The following is a 23,626-nucleotide window of genomic DNA, read 5'->3' as shown; positions in this document are numbered from 1 at the left end:
TCCTGCCAGTGAGCCCAGGCTGGACGAGTGCCCTCCTGGCCCTGAAATTCGGGCCCTGAGGGCTTACTCCCTTTCCCTGCCCGCCCGGTGGGCCAAGCAGGCCTCCGCCAGCGCTGCTCCGGCTTCGCGGGACCTGCCAGCGCGCCCGGCCCCTTCCACTTGTCAGGCACCCGCGACGGTCTCTTTTACAGCTTTCACATCACAGAGGGCTCAGCCCAGAGGACCGAGGGCCACGCAGGACAGTGAGAGAGGGCAGGGGTCTCCAGAATCCCCTCCCATTTTTACTCGGAGTGCTGCCTAAGTACGTGTGTACTTTCCAAATCCTCCAGGGTCCTTTCCCAACACACACACACACACACACACACACACACACCCCGCTTGCTAATGGAAAGCTGAGGGTCTTACTTTCTGAAGGCGTCTCTCCCCACCTCTGATCCCTGGAGGTAACTCACAGAAGCAGCTGTGCCCACTTAGGCGTCTCTGGCGAGAAGATTCCAGAGGATGAGAGGGACCTCGGTTCCTTCTTGCCCTGGGCTCAGCGGGGACTGGAAGAAGAATGTGATCCTGGAGCCTGCATGGGCCTTAAATATAGCAGTGCTGAGACAGTTGATGACAATGGATGGGAACTATGGGGGGGGGGGCACAGAGAGGAGGGGCCGTCCCATCAGGCCGGCGCTGCTCAGGCGGCAGCAACAGGTGGAGCTGTCCCCACCCCCACCCCAGCCTCCGCACACAGCTCCTGCCCCCTGCAGGATCCCTTCTGCCCAGTTCTAGCCCCCACCCCCTAAGTGCGGTAGAAAGAAGGTAACAGCTCTGGCCTGGTCACGGGAAAAGCAGATAAGGGGTGGGGTTGCTGAGGGCTCCGACTGGTGCCTCCGACTGGGGGAAGACCCCCAGCTTCTCCGATCTGATCCCCCTGCGAAAAGTGGACACGTGAGACTGGACACCAGCCATGAAGACAGTGGAAGGAATGTGACCTGAAGCGGGTGTTTCGAGCTTGTACATTATCACTGGCCGGAATGGAGGCATGTGGCCTCTCATGCCAGCAGCTACTGGCCCGGCCCTGCCCAGCCACGGTCAGCGGGGATGGGGCAAAGCCCGGGAGGGAGAGGAGGGGGAAGCTACCTCTTCCTGCACTGTCCGCGTCTCTCAGGCTTCCAGAGTGGCCATGACAGGACCCATCTTTCCAGCCTTTGGCACACCCCTCCTGTACCTCGGTTCTTTCCCCCACGTTCATTCACACCCACCCTTCGCCAGGCAGAAGGGAACAACACCCATGATGTGAAGGAATGGGAGGGAAATTTAATCTAGGCGGGGAGACAGGCAGTTAGGGCAGGGGGTGAATCGGGAAGGTACACCCGAGCCAGGTCTCAGGGGTTAAGCAGGTTTGAGGAAGCGAGTGCCGGCTCTGGTCCAGAGAGCACAGTTTCCCACCCCAGCCTCCTCCCGGGACCTCAGGGCGGGGTGGGGGGGAGGGCAGCAACACTACATCTGTCACTTTTCCTAGCGTCTCAGGGTCTACTCATGTGAAAGGGGAGAGAGAGAGAGAGAGAGAGAGAGAGAGAATGCAACTGAGCTCTTTAGCTACCGTGTTAATCTCCTGCCCTATTTGAAAACCCTTCTAGGGGCGCCTGGGTGGCTCAGTTGGTTAAGCGTCTGACTTTGGCTCAGGTCACGATCTTGCAGTCTATGAGTTCAAGCCCCGCAAGTCGGACTCTGTGCTGACAGCTCGGAGCCTGGAGCCTGCTTCAAAATTCTATGTCTCCCTCTCTCTCTGCTCCTCCCCTGCTCATGCTCTGTCTCTCTCTCCTTCAAAAATAAAAACATTGAAAACCCCTTTCTAAGTATGCCTGTGTCCCCCCCTTCCTCCCTGGCTGCAGTGTTAAAAGCATCTTTTGCGGGGAGAACATTTGGTGGCTTTCTTCCATCTTGTACTCAGTCAACCTCAGACGGCCTTCCCAAGACCCACATGTATACACTCTCCGTGAGGTGTGAGAGTGAATCGGACGTAGAGCAGGGGCGGTGTGGGCTTCTAGGCCAGCAGGAGACAGGCATTTAAACTGCTCCTGGAACCCCCTTCCCCCCAAGGCAGCCTGTGGACCAGGTGGCTGTAGGACCTTAGGGAAGTCATTTAACCATTCTGGTTCTGTTACCTATACAGTGGCGTCAACTATGCTGGCCTTGCAGTGTGACTGAGAAGGTTCCGGTAGGGAAGGTGGAGCCGGCAGCACGGTGACTGGCACCCACAGAGGCCTGTGAAACAGGAACTCCACTGGTAACTCCATAGCAGTCGGAATGTGGGAGCTCACCCTCCTTCCATGTGTGGGATTCCCATTCACCCCAGTGATGCCCTCACCCCTCGCGGGGATGTCACCTCAGGGAGAGTCGGGTGTGCCGTGAAGCGCACACAGCCAACCCCGCAGGTCACAAGGCTGAGCAGAGGTGAGGCTTGGAATTACATAAACCTGGGTTTGTTTGCTTGTTTATTATTTTAAAAAATGTTTATTTATTTTTGAGGTATGAGAATGCTTCATAATCTTTAAAGTGGTTATTTTTAAATTTTTTAAATGTTTATTTTTTGAGAGAGAGAGAGACAGAGCATGAGCAGGCGAGGGGTAGAGAGAGAGGGAGACACAGAATCTGAAACAGGCTCCAGGCTCCGAGCTGTCAGCACAGAGCCCGACGCGGGGCTCGAACTCACAAGCTGTGAGATCATGACCTGAGCCGAAATCAGACGCTTAACCGACTGAGCCCCCCAGGCGCCCCTAAGCCTTGGTTTAAATCCCGACCTCTGGCACCTGCACTCACTCATGGAGGAACCCTGGCCTCCTCTCTGGGCAATACTTATCCTGCAGAATGATTGTAAGAGTCAAACGAGGTTAAAATGCATACATTGCCTGATAAAGTACCTGGCTGGCGGCCAGTGCCCCTCCATATTTCCTTCTCTCCTTTCCTTCTCATCTTCCCCCTTTTTTTGCGTTCCCCGGATGTATGAACATTAAGGACAGTTGTTTAAACGCCCCCAGCAGCCACCCTGAACTTCCATATCACTTTTTCAGACCACAGCCAAACTGTGGTTTTTGGGGGGATGGCTTCAGCTGGTGGCCAAGCAGAGTGCTGTCTGGCCCCATGCTTTCTCTCATCACCTCCTTTCTGCCTGCTTGTCTCCCATCACTCCCTCTGTTGTTCTCCTCCCCACCCCCTCAGTTAATTCCAGGTACTGTTCTTGTCATACTTTCGGTCTAAGCGTATCTTCCTTATGCCGCTTCCTCCTTAGAGTGAGAAAGGAAAACGGGCTCAAGCAGCCCAGGGGCTGAGCAGGGGGCTAGGGTCTCAGGGCTGTGACCCACCAGCAACAGCAGGTGAGGCCATTCCTGTCTCTGTTCCACTTTCTGGAAGCTGGGGTGGGGACAGCGACAGGGGACAAGCCTTGGCCCTGACATGTGGTCATAACATCCTTGTTCAGGCTGACACTCAGACCTGGGAGGGGCACAGAGGGATCCAGCCTCGGGGACCCCAGAGGGGTCCAGTCCCAGGGGCCCTATTCTCTGGGTAGGAGACTCAGGCAACCCCTGTATGTTCCTGGGGCCGGGGGCCTTGAGAGGCCAGAGGTCTGTGGACTTCACAGGTGCATGTGCTACCCGAGTAGCCTGGACCCCCACCCCCACCCAGGGGATGGGTGACTCCAGGGAGGTGATTTGAGGCTGTGGACAGGGAAACTGGTGGTGTGTGGGCATTGTTCCCTCCACCTGCCCGAGAGGAATCACCAAAGGTGTTTATTAGAAATACAGATGCCCCAGGAGCAGTGGATTTAGCAGGGCTGGGGTGGGGCTGGGGAAGCTGTGTTTACTCCTGGGCCGGGCTCTGCTGTGAACACTGGGCTAGATGGGGCCAGGCTATGGGGAGTCCTGGTAATGGGGTCAGGGCCTAGGACACTCAGGGATGCCAGTGCCTCATCCCAGCTCCAGGGGGCCTCAGACACTCTGCCTTCTAGCTGCTTCCAGCCCTATCTGCAGGTCTGGGCTGCCTGCTTGGGAGACCAGAGACCTCAGTGGGGACAGGGGTCCTGAGGAGGGTCACAGGGCTCAGAGCCATTCATCTCTCTCCTCAGGCACTCAGACGCCACCCTCCGAGAGTCAGGGAGTAGTTGGGACATCTGTCTGTCACCCTGAGTTGCTTAGAGACCTTCGCAGCCCGGTGAGTCAGAAGAGGTGTTAAAAAAATCATCTCTGTGACTCCTCAACCCTCTTACCTGGTGAGAACAGTCAAGCTGTTTCTCATTACTGAACAAGGTGAAGAGAGTCAACCTTTGGCCAAGTTCACCTCAAGGGACAGAAAGCAGACTTGTTTGCAGTGTGGGGGGAGGGGAACAATCATTGGGGCCACCTCAGCGGCTGCTGAGAGAGCGGGCTGGGGTCATCAGGAGGGTGGCCCACCCCTCTGTTATGGAGATATTGGGTCTAGACCAGTGACCCTGAAGATGTTAAATATTAATTACAAACAGATAAGAGCACCAGCACCTGGTGTTGTGTTGTGGGGGGGGGGGTGAGGAAGAGGAGGGGAGACATATCTGGGTACAGAGCAGAGAGGACACTATATTCGGGAAGGTCATGCTCAGGCAACCCGACTTTGGTCCTGTTTCTCAGAAATATTCAGAACGGGCTTCGGGATAGGAGGGTGATGACAGGTCCTGGCCCCTTAAGGACCCCATTGGGGCCCCCTTCTTTAATCCCCGTGAGTCTCATCTCTGAGAATCCAAACCAGCGTGGAAAGTTCCTTCTCGTGATGAGGATGAAAAGCACTAGGTTTGAGCTCCAGCTAAGTCATGGCTTCCGTGGGGGTGCCCCTCCCCGAGTCCCTTCTCTCTGGGCGTCGGTTATCTTATCGCAGGGCTCATCTGAGAGGGAAATGGGACAAAGGACGTGCCAGCCCCCTGCGGCATGAGCAAGGAGCCCTTTCCTTACGTAGGAGCAGGAGCGGCTGTGGGGGCAGAAGGGCAAGAGAGATGTTCACCGCCTCTGGTGAGCTGTCCTCTGGGAACGGCACCCCCACCCTTCAACAACTTCCTCCTGCAACCTCAGCCAGAAGGTTCCCTTTGTCTCCAGACCCTGTTTCCTTCCACCTCCCCCAGATAGCCCAGCCCCTCTGGCCTGGCCCAGAGCAATCCTGAGAAGATCAGGGTGATGTGAGCCCATGAGAAAATGCCCAGCGTGAAACCACATCCTGGGGGCGGGGGGGGGGTGGTCACTCACTGTAAAACATCACAACAGGACATTTCCTGGGCACTGTGCATGTGCCAGGCACAATTAAGTACTTTATAGACATTTCGTTAATTAATTTCATCCTTGCCACACCGCCGTGAAGTAGGTGTTATTATCTCCACCTTACAGATGAAGAAACTGAGGTTTCGAGTAGTGATTCATTTGAAGTCAGACAGCCGGTAAGTGGTAAGGCTGGAATTTGAACCCAGATGAGCTAAGTTTCCAAAGCTGTGAAGTAAGTGCACTTTGTTGTTGTGTCTGCTTCAGGGGCCACATGACCCCGTCCGTGTTCCTTACAAACCCTGCTCTCAAGACAGGGTCTGAACCCTCGTCGTCTGCGGGCAGGAAAGGCTTGTGTGTGTCCTCCCTCCCTGGGACCTGCATTCCAGGGGACGGGGGAAGCCCCCGGCAGGGGGATGAAATTGAGATGGTGTGATTTCAGGCAGTAGCCGGGTTGGAATGAGCCCCGGGCCGCGCCCCTCCCTCGTGCCACCTTGGCCTTGGCAGAGTGCAGGTTGTTCTGGTTCTGCCCAGCCTGCTATGAGGCGTCCTTCCCAGACTCAGTTTCTCAGGATAGGGGAACCACAGAGGAAGTAGAGACCTCACTCTCTGTCCAACTCGTTTACGAATCTGGCCAGGAACGGGATGGGGAACTTGGTGTCCAGCATCTTAGGAGGGGGGGGCGTTGGATCTCCGTGAAGCCTCCTGCGTTAACTCCCCACACTGCTTCTCCCCTCAGGGCTCTGCTGGCACACGCTCATTTGCATACGATGCATACCCAGAACTCCCCGGCTGCAGTCCTTATCATGCCGTTTTGCTCCAACCATAGTTCACCCATGGCGGGGGCCCCGTGTCCCTCTTTCCTTTGGTTCTTTCAAGGGCACTCACCTGCGGCCGGGCTGCATAGTGTGCAGCATGGTCGGGTGTGAGAGTGACAGCCAGTGATGGGAGGTAGGGCGGGGACAGGGAGGAAGCCCCAGGCCCGCCTTGTTCTCCGCTCAGGCCTCCCACTGCACGGTCAGGGCCAGGTCTCTGAAGAGAGAGTCCAGTTCTGTGGGCTGCTTCAGGTCTGATGCCTGAGGGGCCGGGCTCTGGGCCTCAGTCTCAGATACAGGCTCCTCGTCCTTGGGACACACGAGGGACTCCAGCAGGCCCCAGGGACTTGGTTCCTGGTCTGTGGGGGAACAGGGGAGGGAAGGAGTGTTCAAAGGGAGGGATACAGGGTGGCCCTCGATCTGGACAGAGGAGAGGAGGGGGAGCTGGCCCTTCAGGTACGACGGTGTCCCTAGTTCCCCTCTGTGTAGCACACTGGGGACAGGTACTCTGTCGGTGTGAACTCCCAGATGCTGGTGGAAGGAATTTGCTTCCTGGGGGTCCCCCATATCCAAGGAGGTCACCCCTTGCAGAGAAAGGCCATCGGGGATATACCTTCCAGCTGGTGCCTCTTTCTGGAGCTGACCTTTAGGCCCGAGGTGTTTGGGACTAGAGAGTGTCACAGGTGGGGAGTCTTTGCCAGAACCTTCTACACACATCCCATAGGAAGAAGGCCAGCTGTCTGGAGTGGTCTGAGGAGTGTAGGAGGGAGGCTGGACCTCAGAGATGGCCTGTGCCGTGTATGATGGAGGTTTAGCTTCGGGGGTTACTTGAGGTGCATAGGGTGGGGGCCTAACTTCTGGGGAAGCCTGGGGCGCACAGGACAGTGGGGAGAGTGCCTGGTGAGGCGGCACTCCAGAGGGCCGGAGGACGGAAATGTCTGGCTGCCCAAGGTAGGTGATCTCAGACAGGCTGTGCAGTGCTGGGGCTCCCGGGGGCTCCCTGGGCCCGGAGACCTTGACTTGAGAGTACTGGACGGGCTGGGCCAGACTGCTGGGGCTGCTCAGGTCGAAGACAGGGATCAGCACGTGCTCCTGGATGAACTGCAGAGGCTGGAAGGTCAGGACTCGCTGGACGTTCTGTGCAGGGACGACAACAGTCTACCCGTTAGGGCACGTTCTCAGCTCCCTGAGGGTGCCGTGGATAGTTGGGGTCCTCCAAGGAGAGGCAGAGGGGTTGGGGTAGACCACCTGGGGCACTTTTCAAAATGCAAGTGCCGCACACCCCCTTGGCTTTCCAGAGATTTCTCTGAATGCTGGGCCTCTGTGAAGGGACAGGGCTCCCAGTTGAGGCTTTAGTTGAGGGCCACTTCTAAAGTCTAGGCTATCTGAAGGAAAGAGAGCGGGGCTGTGCTTTCTCGAGGAAGTAGGTAACTCACACTGGGGGTTACCTTGGGGGTATGCTCTCGAGGTGGTGGCCCACACTGTTCATCACTCACGAGTCCCCAAGGGCCTGATAATAGGGGGCCGGGTGCAAAAGGATGGGGGAGAAGGGGAGGCAGGGGAGTTCTACAGGAAACGGCTCATCTGGGCTTTGACATTGCGAAATGCCCTCAACTCCTCTGTCCCTCGCATAAACGAGAGCCGGCTCCTAGAGCCCCAGACCCGACAGGTCGGGCCTCTGCAGCAGGCCCTGTGGCTTTAACAGACAGCCGGCGCTGGCCGCCATATTGGGGGGTGACTTGGGGGGCTTACATAGGGCCTAGAAGCCCTGGCTACACTGGCCCGGATTCCAGGAAGGCCCATTTTGACAGGACGTGAGCTCCAGGGCTCTCCAGAGTACCCACCCGCTGTCAGCCCCTTGTAGCTGCCTGCTCTCCTAGGTTACCTGCCTGGACGTGGATGCTTTCAAGTCACGTGGGCTTTCTTTACCAAGCCCACTGTCCCCCCGTCGCCAACCCTTCTCCAATACACCCTGTTGGGCCATGTCTTTGTCGGCTTTAGGTTGGAGAAGAGAAAGGAAGTCTAATTTTCTGCACTATGTGCTTCTCCCTCCCCTTCAGGGAGAGCCAGGGGTCCCTGGGCCCATGCCCCTGCTGCTTTGGGGTCCCCCCTGGACCCCTCCTTCCGGCCCCAGGCGCAACTGCTCACCAGGGAGTTGGGAGGTGGAGGTGGCTTGGTGACATATCTGTAGCTCAGGTAGCAGAGCCCTGCGACGAGGAAGCCCATGGAGAACAGGAAGGCGCCCGAGAAGGAGTATGTCCACGTCCGATCTGGGGGGACGGGGGCAAAGGGGCCAGAGCAGGAAGACTGAGGCTGGGATCTGGTCTGGGCCGGATCCCATGTGGACACTGCAGGCTGGGTGCTTTCCCTGCCCTGCCCTCTTGGGCCAGGCTTGGGAAGGTCTCTCCTACTCCCAACGTGTGCAGGGAGGGGTCAAGAGCACAAGAAGGGGGCCACATACTAGATGCCTAAGTATCCAGAATTTATAAATCATTCTGACACTAAGTAAAATATGTTGTATGCTCCCACCCCGACGAATATATTTTTCATAACAACCTGGCTCAGCGCAGAGCCTGCTTGGGATTCTCTCTCTCTCTCTCTCTCTCTCTCTCTCTCTCTCTCCCCCCCCACTCAAATAAAAAATAAATTAAAAAAATACATAACAACCTGGAAGGCTAAGTTTGAATTTTGGATTCTTAGATTCCTTGGGAGTCCCCATGCTGAAATGTGGGGGTGCAGGGAGAGCCTGCGACAGGCCCCTGACCCACCCTGGCTCTATCCCTCTCTGGCAGGGGCCTTGTGTACACGGATGTGGACTCCCCAGCCCACACAGCCAAGCTCATCCATGTGCCCCCCCCCCCCAACAAATAGCCACAAACAAACAGCCATCCTTTGGGCTAAGGGTCTGCACATCAACAGTGTCTCCTCTTGGGAGGAAGGACGCAAGGAACAGATCCGCTAGACTGGACGCTCAGGGCATTTGTACAGGGAATTTTGGGGTCCCAGGTACTCAGAGTGTGGTCTAGGAGGTCACAGGCTCCGGGGGAGAATCTGTGCATTTGGACCTAAGGACTCTTCACCTTGTGGGGAGGGTCATGGCCAGAGTATGGCCGGAGCAGAGCCTTCTAAAGTGACCTCTGTTGCCTGGGTCTGAGGACAGCCCTACCTCCCTAGCAGGTGGCCGGGGGCAGAGGCAGAGGAGGTTGTGTGGGGGGAGGTGGCAATGGGAGGGGCCTGTCCTCTGTGCCTCCCTACAAAGGTAATGGGCTGGGTGTTTGGGAAGCTCTTGCTCAGGAGGGAGCCCGCGAGGGCACCGCCCTTTCTAAAAGGGAAAGAGAAGGACGACTAAGGGCTTTAATGTAGAGCCTTCTCCCAGTGGTCCCGCATCTTTGAGACTGATGCTGCCAGTTCTTGGCCTGACACACTTCCTGTCACCAGCCCAGGTGGGACTGGTAGGGGGCGTGGTAAGAAAGCAATAGTTGGGGTTTTGCGAAAACTGGTGATTTGTATTCTCCAGGGGTTTTGACCCTCCAGGCCACCCTCCTTCCATTCCCCCATGTGGTGGGATGCTGATTGCCAGCTGTCAGTGACCTTGACAATTGCTGTGAACCCTGGGAATCTCTGGAGCCTCCATTTCTAGCCCACTTCTCACCCTTCCCCAGCTCTGACTGTTGACCTCTCTGGGTCAGCTTCCCACCTCAGTGATAACCCTGTCCCCTGTCACACGGTATTCCTCTTGGTGCTCTGGAATGTGGGGTGTTAGAGGTCTGGCTCAGCCACTGACATGCTGAGAATCCTTCTCTCTGCTGCATGACCCTCTCTGGTCTACTATTTATTTTTATTTTTATTAAAAAACTTTTTTTTCACACTTACTCATTTTTGAGAGACAGAGCATGAGTAGGGGAGGGGCAGAGAGAGAGGGAGACACAGAATCCAGAGCCGGCTCCAGGCTCTGAGCTGTCAGCACAGAGCCTGATGTGGGGCTCGAACTCACGGACTGTGAGATCATGACCTGAGCTGAAGTCGGACGCTCAACTGACTGAGCCACCCAGGAGCCCCTCTGGTCTACTATTTATTAAGAATAAGAGCCAGCAATTACTGAACTCTTACTATATGCACGGTGTGGGTGCTCTGCCTATGACATCCTACCAAACATTGGGGGCCAGAGATGCTCCTTTCTTAGGGATAATGAAGCTGAGTCTCAGAAAGGTTAAGTGACTTGGCCAAGGTCACACAGCTGCTCGGTGGAGAACCAGGATTGTCATGTTCAACTACAAAGCTCTCCTCATAGGCACTACACGAGGATGCCTTAGTTTCCCCATCTGTAAAAATTAGATATGGGGTGAAATGACCCCTAGAGTCCTTTCCAGCATCAAGATGCTCACATGTTGCTCTGTGACCCTCCCAGACATCCTGAGAAGTAAAGTGGAAATTCTGGACTCTGGGATAAGACAGACTGCATGATACGGGGTCAAGGGCAGGACATGTCACTCTGAAATGGAAATAAGAGACATAAATGTGCAGTAGAGAGGCCTAGCCAAAAACAAAATTGCAAAGTGCTGGTTAGAGCCCAGGCTTCAAGATTAGATGAACTGACCAGCTGTGCAGTTGCTGGTAAGTTGCTTAGCCTCTCTGAGCCAGAGTTCCACCTCTGTGAAATGGGGATGAGGCTACCCAACCCACAAGATTGTTATAAAGATTAAATGGGATAATGCATGTAAAGCATTTCACATAGTGCTTGGCAATGGAGTGGGTACTTAATAAATGGCGGGAATTGTTGTTAATATACTTAATTTTGAAGGATAAGGTGACTTCTAGATGTCAGGAAGAAATAGCCAATAAGAAGTGTGACTTATGTAAAAGTATCTACGGTCTTAGAAAAAAAAATAAAAGGTATCACATCATGAGCTAGACCGTGTAAGGACAAGCCAATAGGATAAGGGTAGAGGGGGCTGCACATTGGCAGAAAGTGGGGTGGGGCAGGGGTGGGCCAGGAATGGGGGTCATTTGTCTAGTCCATCCAGGGGAAAGAGTCACAAATCATATACATGCTCCCAGCTTGGTGCCTGTACATTCGGTTTCCTTTTCTAGCTCTGCTCTTGCCAAGTTCTATTCTGGTGTCCCCGTGGCCCTTCCCCAGGAAAGGCTTGCCCCGCGCAAGTGGCCAGTGCTGGCCTTTCGACCAGGCATCTTTTCCCCCGAAAATTAATGCACTGGGACTTGGGTGGAGACAATCGGTCTCTTGTGCATTCTTGGGGCGACTGGTGAGTTGAGTTTCTGAACAACACCGGGGAGGAGAGCTTCCCTGAGGATGATTCTACTGAGCTACAGGCATGCCCTACGGCCCAGCCTCTGGCAGCTGCCTCGCCTCCTCATTAGCACAGAAATCACCTACTGACATCATGAATCTGAACCTGATGACTAAGGAGGAGACTCTTTTTCCAAATCCATCCGACCCACTCCTATCACTTTCAGCTTCTCAACTTGCACCTCCCTGAGCCAATGACTCAAAACGATTTCTATAGTAGCGTGGTGATGAGAACATGGTCTCCTGAACTCAGCCTTGTTCTATCCCTCACCGCCTGTGTGCCCTTGTGCAGGTTACTTAACCACTCTGAACTTTAGTGTCTTCAGTAAGACAGGGTGATAATCGTACCTGTCTCAGAGGTAGCTCATGAGGATTGTGGTTAGGGGTTCCTGGTCCCTGGCTAGCACTGCAGAATAGCTAGTTCTTGGGGCGCCTGGGTGGCTCCATCGGTTGAGCGTCCGACTTCAGCTCAGGTCATGATCTCACGGTTGGTGGGTTCGAGCCCCGCATCGGGCTCTGTGCTGACAGCTCAGGGCCTGGAACCTGCTTCGGATTCTGTGTCTCCTTCTCTCTGCCCCTTCCTCACTTGTGCTCTGTCTCTCTCTGTCTTTCAAAAAAAAAAAAAATTAAAAAAGAAAAGAAATGCTAGTTCTTATCACTGTTACTGTTCTTTGACTTTGGAAGATACTGAGGGAACTTTTAATCATCTCTGCTTTCCCTTCTGCAGATTATTTCCCAGTATATCTCACCTGGGTTAATATTAAGGTGGATTTGCCAGGGTATATACAAAGCTGGTCAGAGAGAGGATATCCAGCAGGTTGGAGGGTAGGGATTAAACACGTTTAATAACAGCCCATCAGCTAACTCAACGATGGATAAACAAACACTGACTTTGGCAATACGCTAATAATCCTTCTGTAGTTTTTGGTGTGCCACCAGACCTCACCTTGGTTAGAGGGAAGAAAGCAGAGTCAAGATTCGAATTCAGGAGTCCCACCTCCCTCTGGCTCCAGTTGAACTTACCTGGCAAGGTCTTCACTCGGCACGTGTAGGGCTCGCTCTTTCTGACCAAGGCTGGAACAAAAATCCTGATGGTTCCAAGGAACTCTGTGTCGGGGGTCAGGCCAATGAACTCGTATTCCCTCTGCTTGCCTCCAAGGTGCTGAATTTGATAGAGAACTCAGAGTGACTCCTTTTACACACTAGTCTCCGTATGGGGCCCAAGCAAGCCTGTGCACCCCTCTGCCTGGGTTACTGCACTCAGTATGGTCCACCAGCTACCCACACCAAAAGCTGGTGGTTGGTCTGCAATGCTCCATTCCTATTCCCCTACCCTCTGCTTTATCTGCAAACCCAATCGGTCACCGAGCAACACGTGCTTTCACTAGAACAGGATCTGGCCCATGAAGCACTCTCTTTAGGCTAGTTGCTGTTACCATCACCACCTCCACCAACATCACCATTATCTCCCCTTCTCCTAGTTTTTCTCCTCCTCCTCTTCCTCCTTCTTTGTCAAGTATCAAAAACCCTTGAATATCCGTCCCTCTCTTGCCTTCCTCATTGCTTCTGCCTTAATTGGGCCTCAAAAGCTAAGAATTTTCTTCTTTGTTCTTTGCCTTTCAGCTACATCTTCCCCTTTGCAGGCATGTGGAGGCCAGGGTTTAGGGTTATTTTTATTTTTATTTTTGGAGGGGCGTGTAAGTGTGTGAAGGAGTATACAAACGGATTTTACAACTCACTGTTTTGTACAACTCATACGGTTGAAATTGCACACGTTAAATATCGTGTGATACAAGTCCAGCAAGTTGCCAAGACCCAAGATTCCTCCTTCCCCAGATTTTTTTACTGCCTCCGGCCTGCTTCAGGCCCCATTGTTTCCAGCCCCTACCGTTGCAATAGCCCATAACTTTCTACCCTGACCTCTCATTCACTTTTTTTTTAATCTTTTTTTTTTTTTTAACGTTTATTTATTTTTGAGACAGAGAGAGACAGAGCATGAACGGGGGAGGGTCAGAGAGAGAGGGAGACACAGAATCCGAAGCAGGCTCCAGGCTCTGAGCTATCAGCACAGAGCCCGACGCGGGCTGTACTCACAGACCGGGAGATCATGACCTGAGCCGAAGTCGGACGCTTAACCGACTGAGCCACCCAGGCGCCCCATCTCATTCACTTTCATATTCGATCTCTCTTCTTTTTGCCCCCAGTAATTTATAGCTTCTTTGGACTGACCCTCCCTAAAGCATCAACTGTAAACTCTGGCCAAAATAAAAACCACCTGTAGGCATTAGAGAGTAAGCAAAAGCAGGCAGATACTGGAGAAAGCAGAAAGGGAAAGGCATTAGGTGGATTTGTCATTTTTTAAAATGTCTTTTAGCTTGCGGTGTGGTTTAAACCTAAATAGAAACCTTGTAATCTCACTGGTTTGAATAATAATAAGAGAGAGTTCTGGGCAGTCAGTACAGCTAACAGTGAGGGGAGAGACCGCAGAGAGGACTGGTCCATAGAGAGGCAGGAGGCCCAAGTTCTGAGTGTAAACCTGGCCCAAATCCCCGGCTGGCCCCTAAAGTGAGTAGGATAAACTCCACGCAGTCCAGGTAAAGGTCAAAGAATGGGACTGACATTTTGGAGTTTGAAGCCCAGCCAAATTACCTGCCTGCTAAAATAAAACAGAACAAGTCAATTACTCTTTGGAAGAAAAGAACAGAATCCAGAGCCCCCCCCCCACCCAGTATACCATTCACAACATCCAGGATACAATCTAAAATTGTTAGACAGGCAGAGTAAGAGAAAATGTGATCCATACTCAGGAGAAAAGACAATCAGTGGTGACCTCCTCCAAGATGACTCAAATGTGGCATTAACAGGCAATGATTTTCAAGCAGCTAGTAGAAATACGCTCAAGGAAGTGAAAGAAAATGTGCTAAAACTGAGTGACTAGGAAGTCTCACCAGAATAGGAACTATGAAAATTGGAAACTTTAGAACTGAAAAATACAATATTTGAAATAAGAATCGCACTTGAGTGTTCTTAATAGCAGATGGGAGGTGACAAAAGAGAGAACTCAAAAACAGATCAACAGGATAAGGAGAATTAGCGTGATGGTCACACAACTTTTTGCATGTATTAAAAGCCATTGAGTTGTACACTTTAAAGGGAATGATTTTATGGTATGTGAATTATATCTCAAGGAAAAGGGCCAGGATGGTCAGAATGCTGTCTTCAAGAGATGTACTTTAAATATGAGACAGTGAAATTGACAATAAATGGAGGTAAAAGGATATACGAGGGAGATTAAGTATAAGAAAGTTGGAGAGGCTCTATGAGTAACAGGTGAAGAAGACTTCAATACAAAGAATACTACTGGGGAGAAAAGGACATTTCATAATGATAGAAGGGTCAGTTTAGGCCCCAATGAGGCCGTAACGGTCAGAACTGTGTATGTGTTTGATAACAGAGTTTCATGCACACAATGCCTGGCCAGATTGCACAGAGTTAAAGGGAAAATAGACAAATCCAGTCTTAGGTGGAGCTTTTATTTTTTTGTTTATTAAAAAAAATATTTTTGGAGCGCCTGGGTGGCTCAGTCGGTTAAGTGGCCGACTTCGGCTCAGGTCATGATCTCGCGGTCCGTGAGTTCGAGCCCCACGTCGGGCTCTGTGCTGACAGCTCAGAGCCTGGAGCCTGTTTCGGATTCTGTCTCCCTCTCTCTGACCCTCCCCTGTTCATGCTCTGTCTCTCTTTGTCTCAAAAAGTAAATAAACGTTAAAAAAAAAAATAAAAAAAAATATTTTTAAAATCTTTATTTATTTTTGAGAGAGAGAGAGAGAGACAGACAGACAGAGCATGAGCAGGGGAGGAACAGAGAGGGAGGGAGACACAGAATCCAAAACAGGCCCTAGGCTCTGAACTGTCAGCACAGAGCCCGACGCAGGGCTCGAACTTACAAACCACGAAAGCCTGACCTGAGCCAAAGTTGGATGCTTAACTCACTGAGCCACCCAGGCACCCCTGGGTGGAGATTTGAATACTCTCAGCAATTAAAAGAACAGTAGACCTTCCCCAATCAGGAAAGACATACAGCATGTAACACTATCAGCCGGCTTTATCTGATATATTTATAGAGCACTCTATCAAGCAATGGTAAGATAGACATTCTTTTCAAGCACACATGGATCACTCACCCAGATGGGCCATATGCTGAGCCAGAAAACAAGTTTCCATACATTTAAAAGGACCACAAACACACAGAGTATGTTCTCTGGCCACAAACTGAATTAAGTTGTAAGTAAGATATTCAGTAAAAACCCAAATATCTCCCCACAAGGAGTGTGAGAAGGACTCTTCCTGCTCAGTAATCTCTAACTGCTCCCCTGACTGTGGAAATAAATAGAACTTCTCTGTCCACCACCCAGGTTTACCTCCTATGGCTCGTCTACCTCAGTGGTTGTCCCACTTAAGGGTGGGGAAGAAGCCCTTGGGTTTTTCACTGAAAATTCAGATCCCAGACAGGCAAGTACAGAGTTTCAGTAAATAGATTGGAAGGAGGCTGCATTTTAAATAAATACTGCAGGAGAGTCTGATGCCATCGATTGGGGGCCACGTTTTGAGAAACAGCCCCCGCGCTCCAGCCAAACCGGGCAATTTGGTGCTTGTCGGTAGGGCTTTAAGTTTTCTTGCTTCTGTCTCCGGTCATGGTGGGGCAGCCTAGGCCAGTGAAGGGAAAATGTGGGCTCTGAAAGAGCTGGATAGGAATCTTGACTATGCTATTATTTGCTGAACAATCTTGAGCGAGTGCCTGAACCTCTCTGAGCCTCTGTTTTCTCGTTCAGAAAATGGAGATAATAGCACCTACCTCCTAAGGTTATGGTAAAGACTAAGGGATATCAGAAGCATGTATTCCTTGGCACATCTCAGAAATTGGCATTGGCACCAGAAAGTTCTGGGAGTTTTTCCAGAACTCTTTGAGCTGCCATTTCCCCCCTCCCCTCCCCACCCGTGCTCCACCACACACGATACCCTTATTTTCCTCTTTCTATAACTATCTGAATTCTTATTTTTGCTTCTTCTTCATCTACTAGGTTATAAACATCTTGGGTGCAACAATAGTCATTCAATGGAATCATGGACTCGTGGCACCTGCTGGGAGAAAATACCACGTGTTTCCTGGATATAAAAGAAATATCTTGTATACGATTTGACCCTTTATACCCTTGCTTTCCACCTTTCCTTGTTAGTGATCTTAAGACACTGCCTGTATCCAGTTACTGAAAATAGAGGAGAACCAGCAAAAAGAACTGCAGCAGTGGAAATAGATTCCAGCATTTTCCAAAGTGGACACGTGAAGATGTTAATAGAGGTTGCTCTCCAGGATGTTATAAGGCATTAGGCAAAAGATAAAGTTAAAAAAAAAAATCATGCAAAGTAAAAAGAGCTTCTCTGGTCAAGAAATTTGAGAGAAGTTGTATTCAATGAATTAAAACTGAAGACTTGGCTTTGCAGGACTTGTCAGAGACTTTAGTGCTATTGTGTATGTGATCTACAAGAAGGAGGGCTGTGTTTCAGAGAATGCTAAAAAATACGTATATATAGAAAACATATCTCCTTTCTACTTAAAGTGATGCAGATCTAATTGAGAGGGAAATGAGTTTCCAAGGCAGGGAAGGACCAGGGAGACATATACACTTACCATCTGGTAGGTGTGGTTGACCTGGAGCTCTAAGTGGTAGGACAGGTCAGGGAAGACGTCCTCCAGGGTTAGCCGGTGGCCATCCTTTGTGTGGATAGGCGTGGTGGTGGGATGGACAATCATCTGGATGGATCTCACCTTGGGGATACAGGTCACATTGGGTGGTTTGATGGTAGCTAGAAGGGGGAGAAGGAAACGCAACAAAGAAAGGGCTAGAACCAGCCAGTAGTGTCTGAGACTGCCCCGGACCCTGGGACGGGACTGACTGCTTCCCTTCTCCTCCCACCCCAACCCCAGCTATGCTCTGAAAGCATCAGCTACACAAACTCGTGAGAAGACAAAAGTTTTGCAAGCAACTGGTGTTTGGGGTTGAGGTTGGCAAAAGGGTGCCCAGGGGTGAGTGGGAAGAACCCAGGGAGAGGGGAAATGGCCCCCTAGATTCACCATGACCTTACCCCTGCCTTCTCAATCCCCACCTCGAGTCTGGCCAGAGCACCCTTCCCCAAGTCTATCGGCTATGACAGCTTTGGGGACTGATGGCTCAACTACATAACCTAAATAATGTTTGGGGGGCCTCAAATTATTGATTCGGCCTCAAAGGCCAGACCTAAGACTTCAATCTCGTTCAAGACAAAATTTTCCCAATAACCAAATAACCCTTAGGGGTTTACAGACCTCTTTAAGAATTTGATGAACGCTATGGAACTTCTCTTCCCCAAAATGTACCTACAGATACAAATATTTTCCGCTCGATTTTAGGGATTCATGAACCCTACTCCTCCTGAAGCTAACTTATAAAAATCCCTCAAGGGTCCATTGACCCACCAAGATCAAAAACATCTGAGCTAGAAGAATGTGAACTTCAGTTTTGTTTATAAAAAACTGAGTTAAAAATCCTCAAAAAGGGAAGGAGGGAAGTAAATGAAGACTACCTCCATCGAATAGATCATTTTGCAGCCATGAGATGTCCACGTCGTGGAAAAATGCTTAACAACATGGGCAAACGTTCCTGATAGCATTCTATGAAAAACACCTGCCAACCAGGTTACGAAAGAGTAGAAAGGGTCCCTAGCAACTATGTTTATGTTTAAGTGTTCAGATTCTTTTGGGCTACTTTCATTTTTGTTTGTGGATTTCTATATTTTCCAGATTTTCTGCAGTAAATACATATTAATTGGACAAGCCAAGAAAAAATAACTTGTTTAATTTTACTTTTTAATTTTCTTGGACAGCCACACGGCTGTTAAGTCAGTAAGTGAACATCACCACCTGCTTAACTTGTGTGGGGAGTTTGGCAACTCCTACTCCATCCATTCATTCATTCATTCATTCATCAGTTATGTATTAATTCCCACGTGCCAGGCCCTATGCGAAGGACCGAGAATACAGGGGATTCCACGCCTCCACATGGAGTCCGTGTTTCACTGGGGAAGGCAGATGCTATACACGTAAGCAAATGGTGACATGAGCTGTCGAGACAATGAACAGTTGACTGTGGCAGAGAATGACAGGTGGCGATGTAGTGAAATGAGGTCACTGGGGCCGTGAGCGGGGACGCCCACTTAGGAGGTGATATTGAGGCAGAGACCAAGACTGAGGACCGGAAAAGAGTCCAGGCCGGAGTAGGGCGCTGAGTTAGGAGGCCTTGGGTGTAGTCAAGAGGCGAGGTGAAGGCGACTGACCTCGGGAGGTCGGGATGGAGCTGGAGGAAGATGAACAGTGCACATGGGATGCTCTGTAGTTGCGGCTACCCTCCCTAAAAGCCACGTCTCTAACGGCCCCCCAGAGCCCTCCTGGGCCGTCCCCCTCCCCTTCCCTGCAGTGAGGGGCGCCCACTCACTGTGATACAGGGAGCTGAACCGGTCGGTCATCTTGGTGGCCGACGGGCCTCCAGCGCTGATCGCAGTTACGCGGGCATAGTAGTGCTCCGTGGGGTTGCCCGTCTCCAAGGTCAGGTTGCAGGATTTCCGGGTGATCCGTTGGCAGCCCTCCTTTGCCAGCCACTCTCTCTCTCCATACCTGGAGGCGAGGGAGGGACCGGAGCACACGTTCAATGAGCGGGCCTGGCACTGGGCCCGTGGTTTATTAATAATGATAACGATATCTAGTATTTACTTCGCGTATTCTGTGTCCCAGGCCCCTTACGCGGATGATCTGTGAGTCCTCACGGTGATCCCGTGAGGTTCATATATCATTCTCCCACCTTTTCGAATAAGGAAGCTGAGGCTTAAAGAGGCAATATCTGGGCAGGTGTTTGGAGCTCACGCCTGGGGAGCCGGGATTTGAACTCAGCCAGCCTGAGTTCATATTCTGGGCTCGTCGTCACCAAAAGCCTTTGAGGAAGGCACTGTTATCCCCGTTTGACAGATGAGGGATCTGAGGCGCAGAGAGGGGAAGTGGCTTGCCGCGGGATAAAGTGGCAGGACCAGCAACGGAACCCGGGTTTGCAGACCCCTGAGCCCACGTCAACCTCCTCCCCTGCATGGGAAGGGAGACGGGCAGGAATGAGGGCACGGGCTCGAGGGGGTGGGCATGACTTTCTGTTGAGCTAGTCTCACTATAAAGGTTATAAAGACGAGAGCCGGCCAGTCTGACCCCGGAGCCCGGAATTTTAACCATCACCATATCCTCCCTTTGCAAAAGAAACCACAAAGCAGCAAAGCTCTATCTGGCAGGCGGTGGTGCAGGCTGTATAACACCGGGTGGGGGTGTGGGGACATACCGCACAGGGGGATTTTCTCGGAAGGGTCGGTTTCAGAGCAGAATCAAAAGAGGTCATGTGGAGAGGGAAGCCTACTTTTTATACTCAACACTGTAGACCGTGTCTGGGGCGCTCTCCGGCCTGCTGTCCCACGTCAGGATGTTTTCGAAGTTGCTGGACTGGAATTTTACGTGTTGCAGAAGATCCGAGGTGTCCTCAGCCACGTGAGCTGCAGGAAGCGGGGGAGCAGCGTGAGGAGATGGGCACGAGGACCCTGCCTCCAGCCTCCCAACAAGCCGACCGATGAGGGGTCCTACTCACCGGAGAGTCTGCAACGGACCATCACTGCTCTCCTTCACTTCTTTTTCTATTCTTTACTGAGCTACTTTTATTGTTGTTATTATTATTTATGATTATATTCAGTATTCATTATATATTATTATATTTACTATTTTCATTCTTCACATCCCATAAAATTCGCCATTTTATTTTATTAAAAAAATTTTTTTTTTTAATGTTTATTTATTTTCGAGACAATGCGAGAGACAGAGTGCAAGCCCCGGAGGGGCAGACAGAGGGAGACACAGAATCCGAAGCGGGCTCCAGGCTCTGAGCCGTCAGCCCAGAGCCCGATGAGGAGGGGCTCGATCTCACGAACTGTGACATCATTACCTGCCTGAGCCGAAATCAAGAGTCAGTCGCTTAACTGCCTGAGCCACCCAGGCGCCCCTCAGAGAGGTTTCTTTGCTCAGGGTCACAGTTAGTATATGACAGAGCCTGCAGGACTCATCAGAGTGCTAGACTGGTCATGGGGGGATACAGGAGGGCAAGGAGGGAACAGCAAAGGGCCAGAGCCCCAAGAAGAGGACCAGGGAGGGACCACTGCCCCTGAAGCAATTTTTACTATAAATGAGAGCCTTCACTTCCAAAGCTCTTCTCTCAGCCCTCCACGCTTGGTCTGTGGAAGGGAAGAGGGGCGCAGGAAAATGGCAGCCGGAACTGACAGCTGGCTCTGAGCGTGCTCAGAAGGGCCTGGTTGGCTGGGGTGGGAAATAAACAGGTGCGGACCCACTTGCGCCAAGGCCTTGGGGCCTTGTGTACATATGTGTCTTTGATGTGTGTGTGCCTCCACCCACCCTGGACATGACCATGACCACAACAGGCCCAAGGAGTGGGTTGTTATTTAGTCCCCACTCTGAGTCTACATATGATATTTCTGCAAGAGGGGTTCATGGGCTTAGGAGGCACCTGAGAGGGTGGGAAAGAGGGTTAGGACAAACCTGACCCTGCTGTGCATCCACTGGCAAGGTCTAAGGACACATTCCTCTTTGAACCTGGGTTGGTCAGTCCCAGCAGCTGTAGAGATCTTTGTGTTCCAGGTTTCTTGGAGCTCTCAGAACAAGGCCTAGGGGTCGGGGGGTGCGGGGGGGGGGTGCCTTACTGCTCCTAGCCAATGTGGTGGCTATGCTATTGGGCCCCAAGGTGTGGCTGACATCTTGTTTGGATCTGAGTCTGGGCAGAATTGGGGTCTGTTCTGGAGGGAGTGAGCGATCCTGGATTCAGGGCTGGGTCTTAAGTTGAGGGAGGGAGTCCAATTTGAAGTCAGAACTGAATGGTGGCTACTGGTGGGGTGGTAAAGGTAGGGCAAGGTGGTAAAGGAGAGAGCGAGGGTGGATATGAGAGAAGGTCAGGGTCTGTCTGGGGTGTCTAAGCCACCCCTTGTTAGTGGCTACAGTGGAAAGGTTGCTGGCTGGGGTCAGTATGCTGGTGGGCTAGCTGGGTTGGGGGGAGCCTGGTGGCTGAGGCTGAGACTTGCTTGGGAGGTGAGGGGCCCAGGCTGGGAGGAGGTTGGCACCATTTTTCAGGAGGGAACTGAAGTTGGCTTCCAGAAATGAGGTGGATGGACCTTGGCTGGATTCTTCTTTCAGGGGGGATTGAGGGCTAACAGGATCTCTCCTCTCCTCCTACCTCACTCATTTCTTTTTCTCCTCAACTCCATCATGCGTTCCCCAACCTGTGTTGTGTCTGCACTTCCTGGGTGAAAGTCTACATTGTGAAATCCTGGACACCCATGTGTTGTCTAGAAACTGACAGACCGGTAGCCTCTAGAAAAGGAAGTTCCCACGTTTGCTTGGAAAAACAATTTTATGTCAACAAGTCAGAAGCTAAGGAAAAATGAACAAACAAAAACAATTCAAAATATTCTGGAATCAGCCTCAGAATGCTAGGGCAGAGGAGACCTGGGTCCCAGAGAACCTTCTTGGCTCTGAACAACTCCTAAGACTGTTTCCCTTCGGTCCCCATCTGAAAGGGTCAGGAGCTTGTAAGACTTCCAATCAGAATGGAGTCTTCGGGGGAGGCAACAAGTCTTCCTCACTCATCAAGGGCGCAGCGTGTTGGGAATACCCATCTTGATGCCAGAGTTGGACAGACTGGGGGGGCCCAGGTGGCAGCCGGAAGCACTGTGGATCCCACCGGCTTACGCAGGGGACAGGGACAGCAGCAGAGGGGGCTGGGAAGCCCCGGCTCTTTATGAGCTTTTTCCTGCACTTGAGCCAGAAAGGACCCTGCAGGGACCCTCCCTCCCGCTCTTCAGTCAGCACTATGCATTCACTTCCTGGGAAAGTTCCCTGAATTGTACTACCCCTCTCCTGGAGCAGAGACACAATCTGGGATCTCACACATCTGTTTGAAATTTCTCTATAGCGGTAAATCAAGAAACCGATTTTATTGGGTTTGGAAACCATGCCTTCTAGTTCTGTTTTCAAAGGGTGTTTTAAGACCCGTTAACGCGGCAGGCCTGGCTGTTGTGGGACAAAGCGCTCTCTGGGATCTAGAGTGAGGGGCCGGAAGAGCCCCCCAGCCCCAGAGGTGAGGAGGGAAACAATGGCCGCACTCGAGTTTTGTCCCTCTGTTGTTCTCCCACCTCCCCTTGTTGGGCCAGTGAAAGCCAGAAGCAGAGGAAGGGACCATACAGCTATCAGAATGATTTGAGTGGTCCAAGGAGGTCTGCCTCCCTCGGGCCAATTCTCTAACCACTGAGGTGAGGGGATCTGGCACCCCCAGTTCAGACAGCTGGCTACATCCCTGAGTTTAGAGGTTAGTTGAGTCTCCAGAAGAACCCAGGGTCTGAGGGGCCCTCGCATCCTCTCCCCAGTACCCTGAGGTTTCCCCCAGTTCTCCAGAGAAACATATCATCCAGTTCAGCCCTAGTGGAGAGGAAACAGAAACTGGCTGGGATGGGGGAAAAGACCCCAATCAACCCTCCCGGGTGTCGGGGGAGGTGTGGGGGAGGAATCTGACCACAGGGTGATGGGCACTCACCGGCCAGGGATCCCGCGGCCAGGATGGTCAGTAGCGTCCTCATGGGGCTGGGCTCAGGGCCCTCTTTTGGCCTCCGCTCTGGGCAGAGCACGGTTGGAAGACTGAGAGGCTTTGCCGCCTTGGCATCAGGCTCCACCCAGGTGCAGGGGTGGGGAAAGATGGGAGGGTGGGGCCAGAGCAGGGGGAACGAGGTGCAAAGGTGTCTGGTCTGTAAGCTTCAGAATTCCAGGTCCTGGGCGGGATCCGAGGGAGTTCCTTTCCTAGTTGCAGAGAACAGTAATAGCGACAGGCCAGCTTGTTTATCTGGTCTGGTGGCTGATTCAACCCAGGCTGTTCAGTGCTTTATCAGGAAGCTAAGAGACAAAAAAAAAAAAAAAAAAAAAAAAAAAAAAAGGCAAAAATAATCCATGACACGCAGCCCCATCGGACAGCAATTTGGCACTGTGTCTCAAAAACCTGCAACATGCGGGTAACTTTTGCCCCAGAAATTTCCTTCTCAGGAATTTATCCTGAGGACAATCACTGGAGCAG

At 51.9% G+C, this 23,626-nt stretch overlaps 2 protein-coding genes across 3 annotated transcripts in view; both read right to left on the bottom strand.

Annotated features, from left to right (window-relative positions):
* Positions 1–950, bottom strand: part of MYOM3 (myomesin 3) — a 49,475-nt gene extending 48,525 nt beyond the window's left edge. The window contains exon 1 of the mRNA XM_058718638.1: positions 453–950. The gene's annotated coding sequence lies outside the window, so the exon portion shown is untranslated. The remainder of the gene's footprint in view (positions 1–452) is intronic.
* Positions 951–5,274: 4,324 nt separating this feature from the next.
* On the bottom strand, positions 5,275–23,410 carry IL22RA1 (interleukin 22 receptor subunit alpha 1). 2 transcript variants are annotated; one of them, XR_009258344.1, is made up of 8 exons: positions 23,096–23,410; positions 19,868–20,000; positions 18,911–19,089; positions 17,071–17,246; positions 12,408–12,546; positions 8,225–8,346; positions 6,150–7,213; positions 5,275–5,453 (listed from the first exon to the last, which is right to left on the bottom strand). XR_009258344.1 is itself a non-coding variant. In XM_058718637.1 (7 exons), exons 1-7 carry the CDS (start codon positions 23,136–23,138, stop codon positions 6,260–6,262), a joined length of 1,746 nt encoding a protein of 581 aa, XP_058574620.1. In that variant the 5' UTR covers positions 23,139–23,410; the 3' UTR covers positions 5,275–6,259. The 2 variants fall into 2 exon arrangements, 1 of the variants encoding a protein (XP_058574620.1); XM_058718637.1 differs by having other exon boundaries at positions 5,275–7,213.
* Positions 23,411–23,626: the final 216 nt, after the last annotated feature.

This window comes from Neofelis nebulosa, chromosome 2, assembly GCF_028018385.1.
Source record: "Neofelis nebulosa isolate mNeoNeb1 chromosome 2, mNeoNeb1.pri, whole genome shotgun sequence".
NCBI classification, from domain to species: Eukaryota; Metazoa; Chordata; class Mammalia; order Carnivora; family Felidae; genus Neofelis; species Neofelis nebulosa.
Note: the sequence above shows the minus strand (reverse complement) of the source record. Positions and strands in the feature narration are given on the sequence as shown.